General features: G+C 50.5%; 1 protein-coding gene across 6 annotated transcripts in view; it reads left to right on the top strand.

The window, feature by feature from the left end:
• The window catches only part of BRF1 (BRF1 RNA polymerase III transcription initiation factor subunit), a 71,918-nt gene that overhangs the window by 16,111 nt on the left and 42,951 nt on the right, over positions 1 to 12,856 (top strand). For 3 of the 6 annotated variants that reach the window (XM_059915158.1, XM_059915160.1, XM_059915157.1), the window contains one exon: positions 10,332 to 10,505. In XM_059915158.1, coding sequence (XP_059771141.1) covers positions 10,332 to 10,505 — 174 coding nt within the window. Of the gene's footprint in view, positions 1 to 10,331; positions 10,554 to 12,253; positions 12,351 to 12,856 lie in introns of those variants that run through there. The other 3 variants (XM_059915159.1, XM_059915167.1, XM_059915161.1) reach the window with 3 other exon arrangements.

Below are 12,856 nucleotides of genomic sequence, written 5' to 3'. Positions count from 1 at the left end.
TTACTGATTTATTTTTCTATTTTTTAAAATCTCTATCTCGTTTATTTCCTCCATGATCTTTATTATTTCCTTCCTTCTGCTGACTTTAGGTTTTGTTTGTTCTTCTTTTTCTAATTCTTTTAGGTGGTAGGTTAGGTTGTTTACTTGAGATTTTTCTTGTTTTTTGATGAAGGCCTGTATTGCTATGAACTTCCCTCTAAGAATTGCTTACGCTGTATCCCATAGATTTTGTATGGTTGTGCTTTCATTGTTGTCTGTCTCAAGGTATTTGTAGCATGTTATTTAGTCTTCATGTAGTCTCTTTTTTTTTTTTTTTTTCCTCATTTCTTTCCTGTGGTTGATTTCTAGTTTCATTGGCATTCTGGTCAGAGAAGATGCTTGAAATAATTCCTGTAGTTTTAAATTTGTTGAAGTTAGTTTTGTGCCCTAGTATGTGGTCAATCCTAGAGAATGTTCCATGTACGTTTGAAAAGAATGTGTATTCTGGTCTTTTTTTTTTTGGATGTAATGTCCTGAAAGTATCAATTAAGTCTAACTGTTGTATTATTTAGGACCTCTGTTGCCTTATTGATTCTCTGTCTGGAAGATCTGTCCATTGAGTGAGTAGGTTGTTAAAGTCTTCTACTATTATTGTATTCCTCTCCTTGTGTGTCTTTATCTCCATTAGTATTTGTTTTATGTATTTGGGTGCTCCTATATTAGGTGCATATATGTTGATGAGTGTAAAATCCTTTTCTTGTATTGATCCCTTTATCATTATATAGTGTCCTTTATCTTTCCTTATGGCCTTTGTTTTTTTTGTTTTGTTTTGTTTTTATTAATTAATTTATTTATTTTTGGCTGCATTGGGTCTTAGTTGCTGTGCATGAGCTTTCTCTAGTTGCGGAGAGAGGGGGCTACTCAGTAGTTGTGGCTCACGGGCCTAGTTGCCCTGCAACATGTGGGATCTTCCCGGACCAGGGCTTGAACCCACGTCCCCTGCATTGGCAGGCGGATTCTTAACCACTGCGCTACCAGGGAAGTCCTGGCCTTTGTTTTAAAGTCTATTTTGTCTGATACGAATAGTGTGACTCCCGCTTTCTTGTCATTTCAGTTTGCTCGAAATATCATCCCCTCACTTTCAATCTGTGTGTGTCCTTTGCCCTAAAGTGGGTCTCTTGTAGGCAGCATGTTATAGGCTCTTGTTTTTTAAAAAAATATATTTATTTATTTATTTATTTATTTTTGGCTGTGTTGGGTCTTTGTTGCTGCGCGCGGGCTTTCTCTAGTTGTGGTGAGCGGGGGCTACTCTTTGTTGCGGTGTGTGAGTTTCGCATTTCGGTGGCTTCTCTTGCTGTGGAGCATGGGCTCTAGGCATGTGGGCTTCAGTAGTTGTGGCACATGGGCTCAGTAGTTGTGGCTCGCGGGCTTAGTTGCTCCACGGCATGTGGGATCTTGCCAGACCAGGGCTCGAACCCGTGTCCCCTGCATTGGCAGACGGATTCCTAACCACTGCGCCACCAGGGAAGCCTGGCTCTTGTTTTTTTATCCAGTCTGCCACTCTGTGTCTTTTGATTGGAGCATTCAGTCTATTGACATTTAAGGTAATTATTGATACATATGTATTTATCGCCATTTCAGACCTTGTTTTGCAGTTGATTCTTTGTTTCTTTTTTGTTTCTTTCTTTTTGTTTTTCTTTTTGTGGTTTGATGATTTCCTTTTATGCTTGTGTTCTTTTTGGTTTTCGTGAATCTGTTGTATATTTTTGATTTGCAGTTGCCCTGTTTTTCAAGTGTGTCAACGCCTTCTTATATCTGCTTGCTTTAGACTGATAGTCATATAGGCTTAAACATATTCCAAAAAAAAAAGAAAAAGAATCTGCATTTTCTTACTGTCCTTCCCCACATTTTATGATTTTGATGTCCCTTTTTACATCTTCATGTTTATCCTTTTGCTGTTCCTTGTGTTTATCATTGCTTTCACAAATAGGTTTTTTTTTTTCTTTCTGATCTGTTTACTGGATAATTTAAGTGACTTACTGTCCAATTGTGATTTCCTCCTTCCTATATCTTCTTGTTTCCTTTCTGTTTCGAGATGACCTTTCAATATTTCTTTCAGGATAGGTTTAGTAATTGCTGTATTATTTTCATTTTTGCTTGTCTGAGAAATTCTTTATTTTTCCTATTCTAAATGATAATCTTGCTGGGTAGAGTATTCTACAGTAGGTTGCAGAGTTTTCTCTTTCAAGACTTTGAATGTATTTTACCACTCCCTTCTGGCCTGCAGTGTTTCTGCAGAGAAATCAGCTGATAGCCTTATGGGAGTTCCCTTGTAGTTAACTCTTTGTTTTTCTCTTGCTGCCTTTAGAATCCTCTCTTTATCTTTAACATTTGTCATTTTAATTATAATATGTCTTAGTGTAGGTCTGTTTGGGTTCATCTTGTTTGGGACCCTCTATGCTTCCTGTATCTGGATATCTGTTTCCTGCTTTAGGTTTGGGAATTTCTCAGCCATAATTTCTTCAAACACATTCTCAATCCCCTTTTCTCTTTCTTCTCCTTCTGGAATCCCTATTATGTGTAGATTGGCCTGCTTTTTATTATCCCATATGTCTCTTATATTGCTTTCATTTTTTTCATTTGGCTTTCTGTCTGCTGATTTGATTGGGTAATTTCCACTATTCTGTCTTCCAGGTCACTTATTCTTTCTTCTGCATTATTCATTCTGCTCTTCTGCCTTTAGCTCAGCTTTTGTCTCAGCAAATGCATTTTCTAATTTTTCTTCCCTTTCTCTGTAGTTCTAGTTCCTTTTTACAGTAATTTGCATTTCTGTCAATAGACTTTCTTAATTCTTTCAGTATTTTCATTACTGACTTTTTGAACTTGGTTTCTGTTAGACTGAAGAGGTTTCTTTGTTTGTTCCGTCAGGGGAATTCTCTTGGTCTTTTAACTGAGAGTGCTTCCTCTGCCTCTTCATTTTGCTTATGTTTCTCTTTGTGAGTTTAGGAGAAACAAATATCTACTGTAGTCTCGGAGGGCTGTTTATATGCCAGAACGTCTCTGTGTAGGTTGTGTGGGTTTGATATTTTTTTGGCGTGAGGGCTGTTCTTGGTTTGGATGCTTGCTCTCTCTTTCTTCAGCTTGTGCTGGCCTTTATCCCCTTGATAGGGGCATGCAGGTGCATGGCCCATGCGCATGCTCCCAGGGAGGCGGGGCAGCGGTTGGCTTCCGGTCATGGGTCCCTGGCGGAGGCAGCTGGCTGCACGTACTCCGGGGAGGTGGGGCAGTGGTTGGCGCCAGGTCGAGGGACGCTTGGCAGTGGTGGGCTGCCCACGTTCCGGGAAGGTGGGGGCAGTGACCTGCACCTGCTCACAGGACCCTCGGCAGTGCTGGCCCGCCTGTCTCTGAAGTCTGAGATGGCAGCAGCGAGTCGCGCCCGCCCCTGGAGCTCTTGCAGGCAGTGCCCTGCCGCGTGAGAGCATGGAGAAAGAAGCTCATATGGTGGGCCTGCTCCTCTCCTCGCGTGCCCCCAACAGCGGCACCCTGCCTCTCTGGCGGGCCCAGGCTTCTTCCTGGACTCCCTCATTTGTGGCGCACCACACCCCAGCCCCCTCAGGCTGTCTTCGTGCAGCCAACCCCGGTCCTCTCCTCAGGGTCTGACCTCCAAAGCCCGAGCCTCAGCACCCAGCCCCCACCAGCCCCAGTGGACGGGCGTCTCAGACTGTGGAGAGCCTGTCGGCACCGACCCTCTGTGCAGGTCTCTCTCTGCTCTGCCCTCTCCTCTGTCCTGACAGATCTCCCCGCCAGTGAGGGGACTTCCCGTGTGTGGAAAGCTTTCCTCTTTCACAGCTCCCTCCCAGGGCACAGGTCCTGTCCTGATTCCTTTCTCTCTTTTTTTTTTTTCTTTTGTCCTACCCAGTTACGTGGAGATTTTCTTGCCCTTTTGGAGGTCTGAGGTCTTCTGCCAGCATTCAGTAGATGTTCTGTGAGAGTTCCACATGTAGATGTATTTTTTATTTTTAAAAATTTTTTGCCATGCCTCGCAGCATGTGGGATCTCAGTTCCCTGACCAGGGATCGAACCCGTGCCCCCTGCAGTGGAAGCGTGGAGTCTTAACCACTGGACCGCCAGGGAAGCCCCTGTAGATGTATTTTTGATGCATCTGTGGGAGGTGAGCTCCGCATCCTACTCCTCCACCATCTTGATCCGCTCCCTCGAGGTTTGCATTTTTCACTGTGGACATCCAGTTGTTACAACACCATTTATCAAAAAGACCATTCTTTCCTAGTCAATTGCATTGGTCCGTTTGCCATAAATAAAGTGACCATAGACGGAGGAGTCAATTCCAGACTCTGGTGAGACACCACAGACACACTCTTTAACTGCTGTCAGTTGGTCTGTCTGTCTGTCCTGAGCTAGTGCTACATTGTCCTGATTACTGCGCATTCCAGTGAAAACGTGGTAGTGTAAGTTCTCCAGCTTTGTTGTTCTTCGAGATTGTCTTGGCTATTCTAGCTCCTTTGCATTTCAAAATAAATGTTAGAATCAGCTTGTTGGTTTCCAAAAGGAAACTTGCTGGTTTTTTGATTGGGATTGCATTGAATCTATAGAGCAATTTGTGGAGAATTGTTCCATTTACTTATGAAATCTGATAGTTTATAAATTCTCTCCTTCTTCATTAACTAACACTCATGTGGTCTGGGACTAGACATTATTGCTTCCTCCTTTCCCCTCTTTATGGTGGTCATTTATTTTCAGGGCTTTGTTACATTTTTATTGCTGTGTGTTGCTGCACTCTGCAGTGAGGTGCTGAATAGAATGGTGGGATTGGGTGTTCTTGTCTGGTTCCTGACAGTGATGGGAAGCGGTCAGTATTTCTTTGTTACTGAGAATGATGTTAGCATTTTGTCACATGCTTCTTTGTATTATTGAAATGATTATATATTTTTTCTGTTTATTTTGTTATTGTAATTAATTACACTGATTTTGTGAATGTGAAGCTCACCCCACATTTCTGGAATAAATCTCACTGGGTCTCGATGCATTGTTCTTTTTTTGTTCTCTGTAAGAGCTATGTGTGATTTACCACTTTCTTTAAATGTGTGGAAGAATTTACTAGCGAAGCCATCTGGGCTTTGAGTTTTCCTTGTAAGGAGATTTTAATTACAGATACATTTCTTTAACAGGACAATTTTAAATAGGAGTTTACTGGGACCACTTAGATTTTCTATTTCTTCTTGTCAGTTTTGGTGAGATGTGCTTCTCAATTTAATATCTGTTGCAGTAATTCAAATTCAGATTTGTTGTCGTAGTCTTTCATAATATTCTCTTATGCTTTTAATGTGTTTCCTAGATTTTTAGTGATGTTCTCCTTTTATTCCTGACGTTAGTAATTTATGCTTTATCCCTTTTTTTCTTGATCGATCTTGCTAGGAATTTATCAATTTAGCAATTGTGTTACTCTTTTCAAAGAGTGAATTTGGCTTTGTTGATCTTCTGCTGTCTGTTTTCTATTTGATTGGGTTCCGTTCTTTATTATTCCCTTTCTTCCACATCTTCTGTGTAGTTCGTTATTCTTTTTTGGCTTCTTAAGTTGGAAACTTCATCAGTTTTTCAGGCTTTCTTTTTCTAATATTTGCATTTAAGCTGTACATTTCTCTAAGCTTTAGTCTAGCTGTAACCTTCAAGTTTTGAGATAGCTATTTCTTTTTTTGTTTGTTTTTTGTTGTTGTTGTTGTTGAAGTATAGTTGATTTACCATGTTGTGCTAGAGATAGCTATTTCTCCTTTTAGTTCTGTGGGGTTTTTTAAAAGTTTTTATTTAAAGTAGTGTCAGACTTGCAGACTTAAGCAGAGTCGCAGATATAGCACTCTGAGCATTCCAGTCCCCAGCTTTCCCTTTAACATAGACACGGTCCATAACCTCGGCACAGTGACCCACACTGAGAAGGTGTGGCACGTGGTACAGGGCTGCTGACAACACTGCACACCTGGCTCCCCGTCCCGGTCTGCCCACTCGTGCCCTCTCTGCTTCAGGGTCCAATCAGGGCTCCCGGGCTGCATGTGGCCTCACCTTCCATAGTCTCCTCCCATCTGTGACAGTTTCTCCCAACCTGGACACATTGGAAGAGTCCTGGGTGGGTGTTTTATAGAAGGTCCCTCAGTTTGAGTTTGCTGTGGATTCTGGGGGAGATCCCACAGAGACGTGGCACCTTTCTCTTTGCCCCATAGCAGGGCTACCTCAAGTCATATGACTTGTCACAGGTGATGTTGGCCTAGATCACTGCCAGGGTCCTCCACAAAATGTCTCACGTGTTTCTTTTCCATCCTCTGTCCCTTAGAAGCAAGTCACTGAGTCCAGCTGCACTCAAGACAGGGGAGGGAAACTGAGTCCACCTCCCCGGGGAGGGGGGATGTTAATGTGCACACGTTACTGGAAGATTGTAGGGAGGAACTTAGTGGCTGTGCAATACGCTGCTTCTCCTTGAAGTCTTGCCTGCTGCTCCCAGTGGCCCTCAGCAGATCCTTCCTGCAGCAGCGCCTTTCGTGCTAAGGCCCTCATCCCCACACCATTTTAGTCTTCGGAATTCTGTCAGGTAGCATTGTCCCTTTCCTGTTAGTTCTGTCAAGTTTTACTTTGTATGTTTTGAAGGTAAGTTATTAAGTCCATACTGTTGCCCACCTTCAAATAAAACAGCCAGTTACCTTACCAGCAACATGAGTTTACTCGGGAGAGGCAGGGGAATTGCATTTCGGGACCCGCAAGCTATGGCAAACCACAGGCAAGTCCTGCAACAAAGGAGAGGAGCCTTACTTTATGGGGGGGGGGGGCGGGGGGAGGAAGTTGGGCGGGGCTGCTTTGAAGGTTTTCCAGTCTCCATTGGAGGAAAGTGAGAGTTGAGGGTGGTGGCGGTTTCTCATTGGCTGGGCTGTTGCTGGGCCGGGAGAAAATCTTCCTTCCTCTTCCTGGGGCAGCGCACCAGCTTCTTCCTGCCCAGAGGCGCAGAGCAAGCTGGGAAGGAGGGTCTGGTGTGAGAGCGCCCCCTTCAGGGCTTCCCGCCTCCGTTTTACACGAGGTTGTCCCTTATTAATTTCCACACTGTGTAGGATTGTTATTTCTTCCTGTGGTGTTCGTATGTTCTTATCACATGCCCTCTTTATTTCTAATAATCCTTCTTGCCTAAAAGTCTGCTCCCTGTCTGGAGGGAGAGGCCTGCCCATGTCAGCAGTGAGCCTCCCTCTGTGGTTTGTCACCTGGCCGCTGCCCTTCTCCTTTGGGGCTGCATTCTGGGAGGGAACCTTCTTCCAACTCCTAGCTCTCTTTTTATTTTTATTGATTTATTTATAAATTTATTTTATTTACTTATTTTTGGCTGCGTTGGATCTTCGTTGCTGCACATGGGCTTTCTCTGTTTGCGGCGAGCGGGGGCTACTCTTCGTTGCGGTGCGTGGGCTTCTCACTGCAGTGGCTTCTCTTGTTGCAGAGCACGGGCTCTAGGCGCCCAGGCTTCAGTAGTTGTGGTGCACGGGCTCAGTAGTTGTGGCTCACGGGCTCTAGAGCACAGGCTCAGTAGTTGTGGCGCACGGGCTTAGTTGCTCCGCAGCATGTGGGATCTTCCCAGACCAGGGCTCGAACCCGTGTCCCCTGCATTGGCAGGCGGATTCTTAACCGCTGTGCCACCAAGGAAGCCCCAGACTGTGTCTTATTAATTACAGCCTATTCATACATTTCTATGAATTGACATCTTTCTAGTATTTTGAGGTTATGATGCGGCTTGCAAAGCTCTCTTCTGTTAGCAGTTGGCTTGTGGAGCTTGGTGTTTCTCTCTCTTCATGTTGGCGTTTTCTACAGATTCTCAGTTGTTAGTCCACATTTATACGAATGTGGGTCTTAAACTGAACTCTTTACATCTATAGCCCACCTGGGGCACCCATTGGCTTCTGAGCGCCCCTGGATGTGATCATGGGAGTGGCTTCTAGTGTGTCGCTGCGTGGGGATGGGTGTGACATGCTAGTGCACCGTGAGTCAGGCCAGCTGCACAGGCCCGGCTGGCACTGTGAAGGTCCTTCCGGCCCGAGGGAGGCTTCTGGGGGAAGCCCTGTGGTGTCATGGCTTAGCTTCTTGAGCTGGGCCAGGTTAGACCCTCCTTCCACATGTTCCCGGGGCACTTGCCTGCCCGCATGCTGCTCTGTGTTCATTCTCGTGCTCTCTGCCGTCACCACAGTCCTGGAAGGATGCTGTTTGGCCACCGTCTCAAAGGGAGAAGCAGGCCTTATTTTTACAAAATGTCAAAAATTTGAACACCCTGTGTGCTAGTGCGTTGCCTTTTTGCATTCATTTACTATTTCAAGGAGAGGAAGCTGTGGTTAGTTAATCAGGAGTCTGTTTTACATGAGTTTGCATTTGTTAATAACACCTTCGTGCATTTAAAAGCTGCACACACGCCTGCGTCATGTGACTTGTTCAGTCTGCCAGTTGTGCTTGCTGAGCTTGCGTGAATTAAAAACTCATTTGGGGGGGGTGGGGAGTAACTGCCAGTGGGTACAGGGTTTCCTTTCGGGTGATGAAAATGTACCGAAGTGTGGTAAGGGTCGCACAACTCGGAACATACTAAACCACTCACCTGAAAACATTTTAAGTGGGTAAGTTTTACAGTATGTGCGTTATATTGCAGTAAAGATGTTACAACGTACTGCAATGACTTCAAGCCCCCCAAGCTGCTGGGGGGCCCTGGCCCGTGGTGTGGGGCGTCGGGTTGGGTCCTGGCCTCTGTGAGCTCCTCTGGGGAGCACCTCTCTCTCACCTTCCGTGGCGGGAGTTCCCAAATGCGCACCGAGGAGCTGGTTGGGAGCGAGCCCCCGGCATTAGCAGGTCTCCCGTCGGCCGCCCCGTTTACCTCCGAGCTGGCTGGGCTGTGGCGTGGACCGCGTCTGTCTGTCTGTCTGTCTGGCGCGTCTGGCGTGAGAGCGTGCAGTGCTGACGGGGAGCCAGTGCCCACCCTTCCTGTCTTTCTGTCCAGACGGTCAGTATGTCGGCTGTGCCCCGGCCTTGGCTCTGGCGCGGTGAGTGTGATCCCACGTCACTTCAGCCTGACCAGAGGCCTCAGCGCTGTGTGGGCTCCAGGCGAGCTTTGCTGGGGGTCGAGGGAGCAGGGCCACAGAGGGCAGGGACGCTTATGGGACGGGCTGACTGCCTGATGCCATGGTCGTCAGGCCCGTCCCTTGGCTGCCAGCCTGCGTGCCTGTGGCCAGCTCCCCGGGGCGCTGGCTCCCTGGGTGCCCACCTTTGGCCGGCGGTCAGTGTTGGCGTGTGTGGGGTGTGTGGGCCAGACCATTAGCAGACGAGGCTGGAGGAGACCTCACAGCCCTCGCTTCCCTGAGCCCATGGTCCTTGTCAAAGAGGGCAGCGGAATCGGCTGTTAGCTCTTTGTGGGCGAAGCAGAGGTCCCTGGCCCGGTGTAGGGCGGCCTTCGCCAGAGGAGAGAGGGTCTCAGGTGCCGAGGACACTGGGTGGAACTGGAGTCTGTGCTGGGACCTGTCTGCCCGCTGTGCCAACACAGCACATGGAGGTGGGCGTGGGCTGGGCCTGCAGCAGAGACGTAGGAAGCTGTGGACGCTCCGGCTCACAAGGGCGACGCGCGGCCGCGTGCTGGATGGCCCACCGTGACCCGCTGGCGTGTGGGCAGCACGTCTGCTTCCTCTCTTGCTGCTGCCTTTTGGCCCATAGCTTCTGAGACGGCCTCGCTTCAGGAAGAGGTGCGGACGCAGACTGGGGCCCGGGTCAGCTGACATCCTGGCCGTGCGAGGGCCCGCGCCCCTCCCTCCCCGAGTCTGCCTGTGCTGCACGTGGCCTCACTGAGGCTGGCGTGGGGGCCTTAGGGAAGGCTGGGTGGGCGTGACCCACCCCCGGCCATGGGAGCAGGAGGTAGAGCCTGGGGAGCTCAGCCACGGGGAGCCGGCGTTTGAGGTTGAGTGTGTGGAACTTGCGGGCCATGTTGTTTAACGGTGTTCAGCGCCAGGCCGGCCGGCCTGCACAGAGCCCTTTCCAGACACCCAGAGCTCAGGGCCCTTCAGAAGGGCCCTTGCTCCCGGGCCTGGAGCTGATGCCACTCCAGCCTGGAGGAGAGCGTCTCGCGGCACGTGAAATAATAGGAAATTTGTATCCAGTGTCCATACATAAAATTTTACTGGAACCCATGCAGAAAGTGAACTTAAAAGTGTAAAAGGAAAAGGGTAAATCTTTACTCTCCATCTTAAATGGCTGAGGCGGTCGTGTGACCCTTTTATTTTTAACGAAGTTGTCAGTTAACAGACAGTTGGGAACCCGCGGTAACGTTTCATGTTGTGTCCTAGGGAGGCGTCAGATCCATCATCTGGGGAACCAGCTGCAGCTGAACCAACACTGCCTGGACACAGCCTTCAACTTCTTCAAGATGGCCGTGAGCAAGCACCTGACCCGTGGCCGGAAGATGGCCCACGTGATCGCGGCCTGCCTCTACCTGGTGTGCCGGACGGAAGGCACCCCGCGTATCCTTTGGTTTGGGGACCTCTTGGAGGACCCCGTCTTGGCTCCCGGTCAGCCTCCCTCTGCTGTCAGGCTCTGTGTCCCAGTAGCTTAGTGTTTGTGTTTAATGGGAGCACCTTGTTGGGTTCACCGTCTGGACGGACACGAGACGTCCACAGACTGAGGAGCTGGGCGGCTGGGTGCCCGTCCCCCCTCGGCCCCTGGGGAGGACTCTTCAGCATCCTCCTGCGGTTGGCCAGCTGTAGCCAGGCCGGTGTCCCGCGGGGCTGCTGACCTCGCCCCCTCCTCGCCAGCCTCGCCCTCTCCCAGAGCACGGTGCTCTGCTCTCTCCTTGTGCCTGGACGGTGGGCGCTCTCGGCTGCCCTGCAGGCGTTTGCGTGCGTCGGGAATTCTGTCCATTGCGCCTTCCTGAAGAGGGCCTTCTGGGGCTTTCTGGCCCCTCCACTTGGCCTCTGTTCTCGCTGCCTCCTCGTGTCTCTTTTCCCCTCGCCTCTCCTTGTGGGACCCACGCTCCTGGCCCTGTGTCCTCGTCCTTATGTGACAGCGCGTCCCCCGTGGCTTCTGAGACCGGGCGCCTCTGAGCATCTGACCTCCTGTGGTCTTCCTTCTGCCCAAGCTTTGGGGATAGTCTGGCAGGATTCTAGGTTGCAAATTGGTCTCCGCAGCATTTGGACAGTGGTGCCCGTAGTCTTCCTGCGTCCCGCGCGCCTGTGGAACAGTTGGATGCCCTGGTCCTGGGCCCTCTGTGAGGGACGGACGGCTGCGTTGCTCTCCGAGCTGCAGCACCTCCTGTTTGTCTTCAGGCTCAGAGGTCCACGTGCGGTGTCCCCAGTGGCCCTTCCCCCGTGGCCTCCCGTCTCCGGCTTCTGGAGTCACTGTGGCTTCTCCCTTCGTGTCTTCTTTGTTCACTCTGCTGCCCTGCTGACCTGTCTTCTGGTCTCCTTTCCTGTTCCCCACTTACTTACCTTTTGCTTTGGGAGAGTTTATCTTCCAGCCAGGCCTGCGTTTCCGCTTTCATGGTTTGAGCCGGAGCAGCTCCGTGTTCTCCGCACCCTTCCTTGTGAGGCGGTCCTGCGAGGCTCTCGTGGGAGCCGCGGCGTCTGGTCTCTCGTGGGAGCGGTGGCCTCTGAGCTCTCTCCTCTCCTGCTGTTCCCTCCGTGTGCCGCGCAGGCTTTCCCCGATGGCGGGTGGCCTGGCCGTCGCCCCTGTTTGCATGGAGTGCTGGAAGGGTCCTGGGGACAGTGTGCGTGGGTGGGCGACCCTCAATATCAGAATCTTTCATTAAAGTGTCTTTCAGTTTTTGAAAGGTACCGTTTCAGCATAAAAGGAGCGTTTGTTGCTGGAAGGGATGAAGCTGCGCGCCCTGGCGGCCCCACGAGGTGGCGCGGTGGAGCTCCGTCCGTGGTCACCGCCTTGCCCCGCGGCGAGGCCTGCCCTGGCCTGGCTCAGGCGGGGTGGGGAGCCGGGGGGCTGCAGGGAGGTGCGGGCGCTCGGGTCAGGGCCCCGCTCTGCCTCCTGAGCGTGGCGCGAGCCGGAGCCGCGGGGGCCGCAGGGGCGGTCGGGGTGCGGACACAGGTGTAAGGGCGGGCGGGGCTCTGGAAACCCGGCGCTCCAGTCCCGGCCTCGCGCTCCTCCCGCTCCCCTGGGGCGAAGGGGCGGGCACCTCGTCCAGGGGTCCAGGCCTGGCCCCGCCCCCGGGTGGAGGAGAGTGGGCGGGCCCAGCAGCCCCGCCCCTCCCGCCCACACCCGAGGGGTGGGTGCCTCCCACACGGTGGAGCGGCGTGCCGCCTGCAGAGGAACGTGACCCAAACGTCCAGATGAGGCAGATCCAGACAGAGAGCAGATCCGTGGGTGTCGGGGACTGGGGGTGGTGACTGGGGGGTTGGGGGGGTTTCTTTTCTTTTTTTTAAATTAATTAATTAATTTATTTATTTATTTATGGCTGTGTTGGGTCTTCGTTTCTGTGCGAGGGCTTTCTCTAGTTGCGGCAAGCGGGGGCCACTCTTCATCGCGGTGCGCGGGCCTCTCACTATCGCGGCCTCTCTTGTTGCGGAGCACAGGCTCCAGACGCGCAGGCTCAGTAGCTGTGGCTCACGGGCCTAGTTGCTCCGCGGCATATGGGATCTTCCCACACCAGGGCTCGAACCCGTGTCCCCTGCATTGGCAGGCAGATTCTCAACCACTGCGCCACCAGGGAAGCCCCTGGGGGGTTTCTTTTTGAGGGATAAAAATGTCCTAAAGTTAGATTATGGTGATGTTTGCATAGCTCTGTAAATAGACTAAGAGCCATTGAACTGTACACCTTGAACAGGTGCATTTGTGGCCCTGACTTTGACCTTGTAAAGCTGTTAAA

This window comes from Balaenoptera ricei, chromosome 2 (assembly GCF_028023285.1).
Source record: "Balaenoptera ricei isolate mBalRic1 chromosome 2, mBalRic1.hap2, whole genome shotgun sequence".
Lineage (NCBI taxonomy): Eukaryota > Metazoa > Chordata > Mammalia > Artiodactyla > Balaenopteridae > Balaenoptera > Balaenoptera ricei.
The sequence above is the reverse complement of the archived record's forward strand: the minus strand, read 5'-3'. Positions and strand labels throughout refer to the sequence as shown.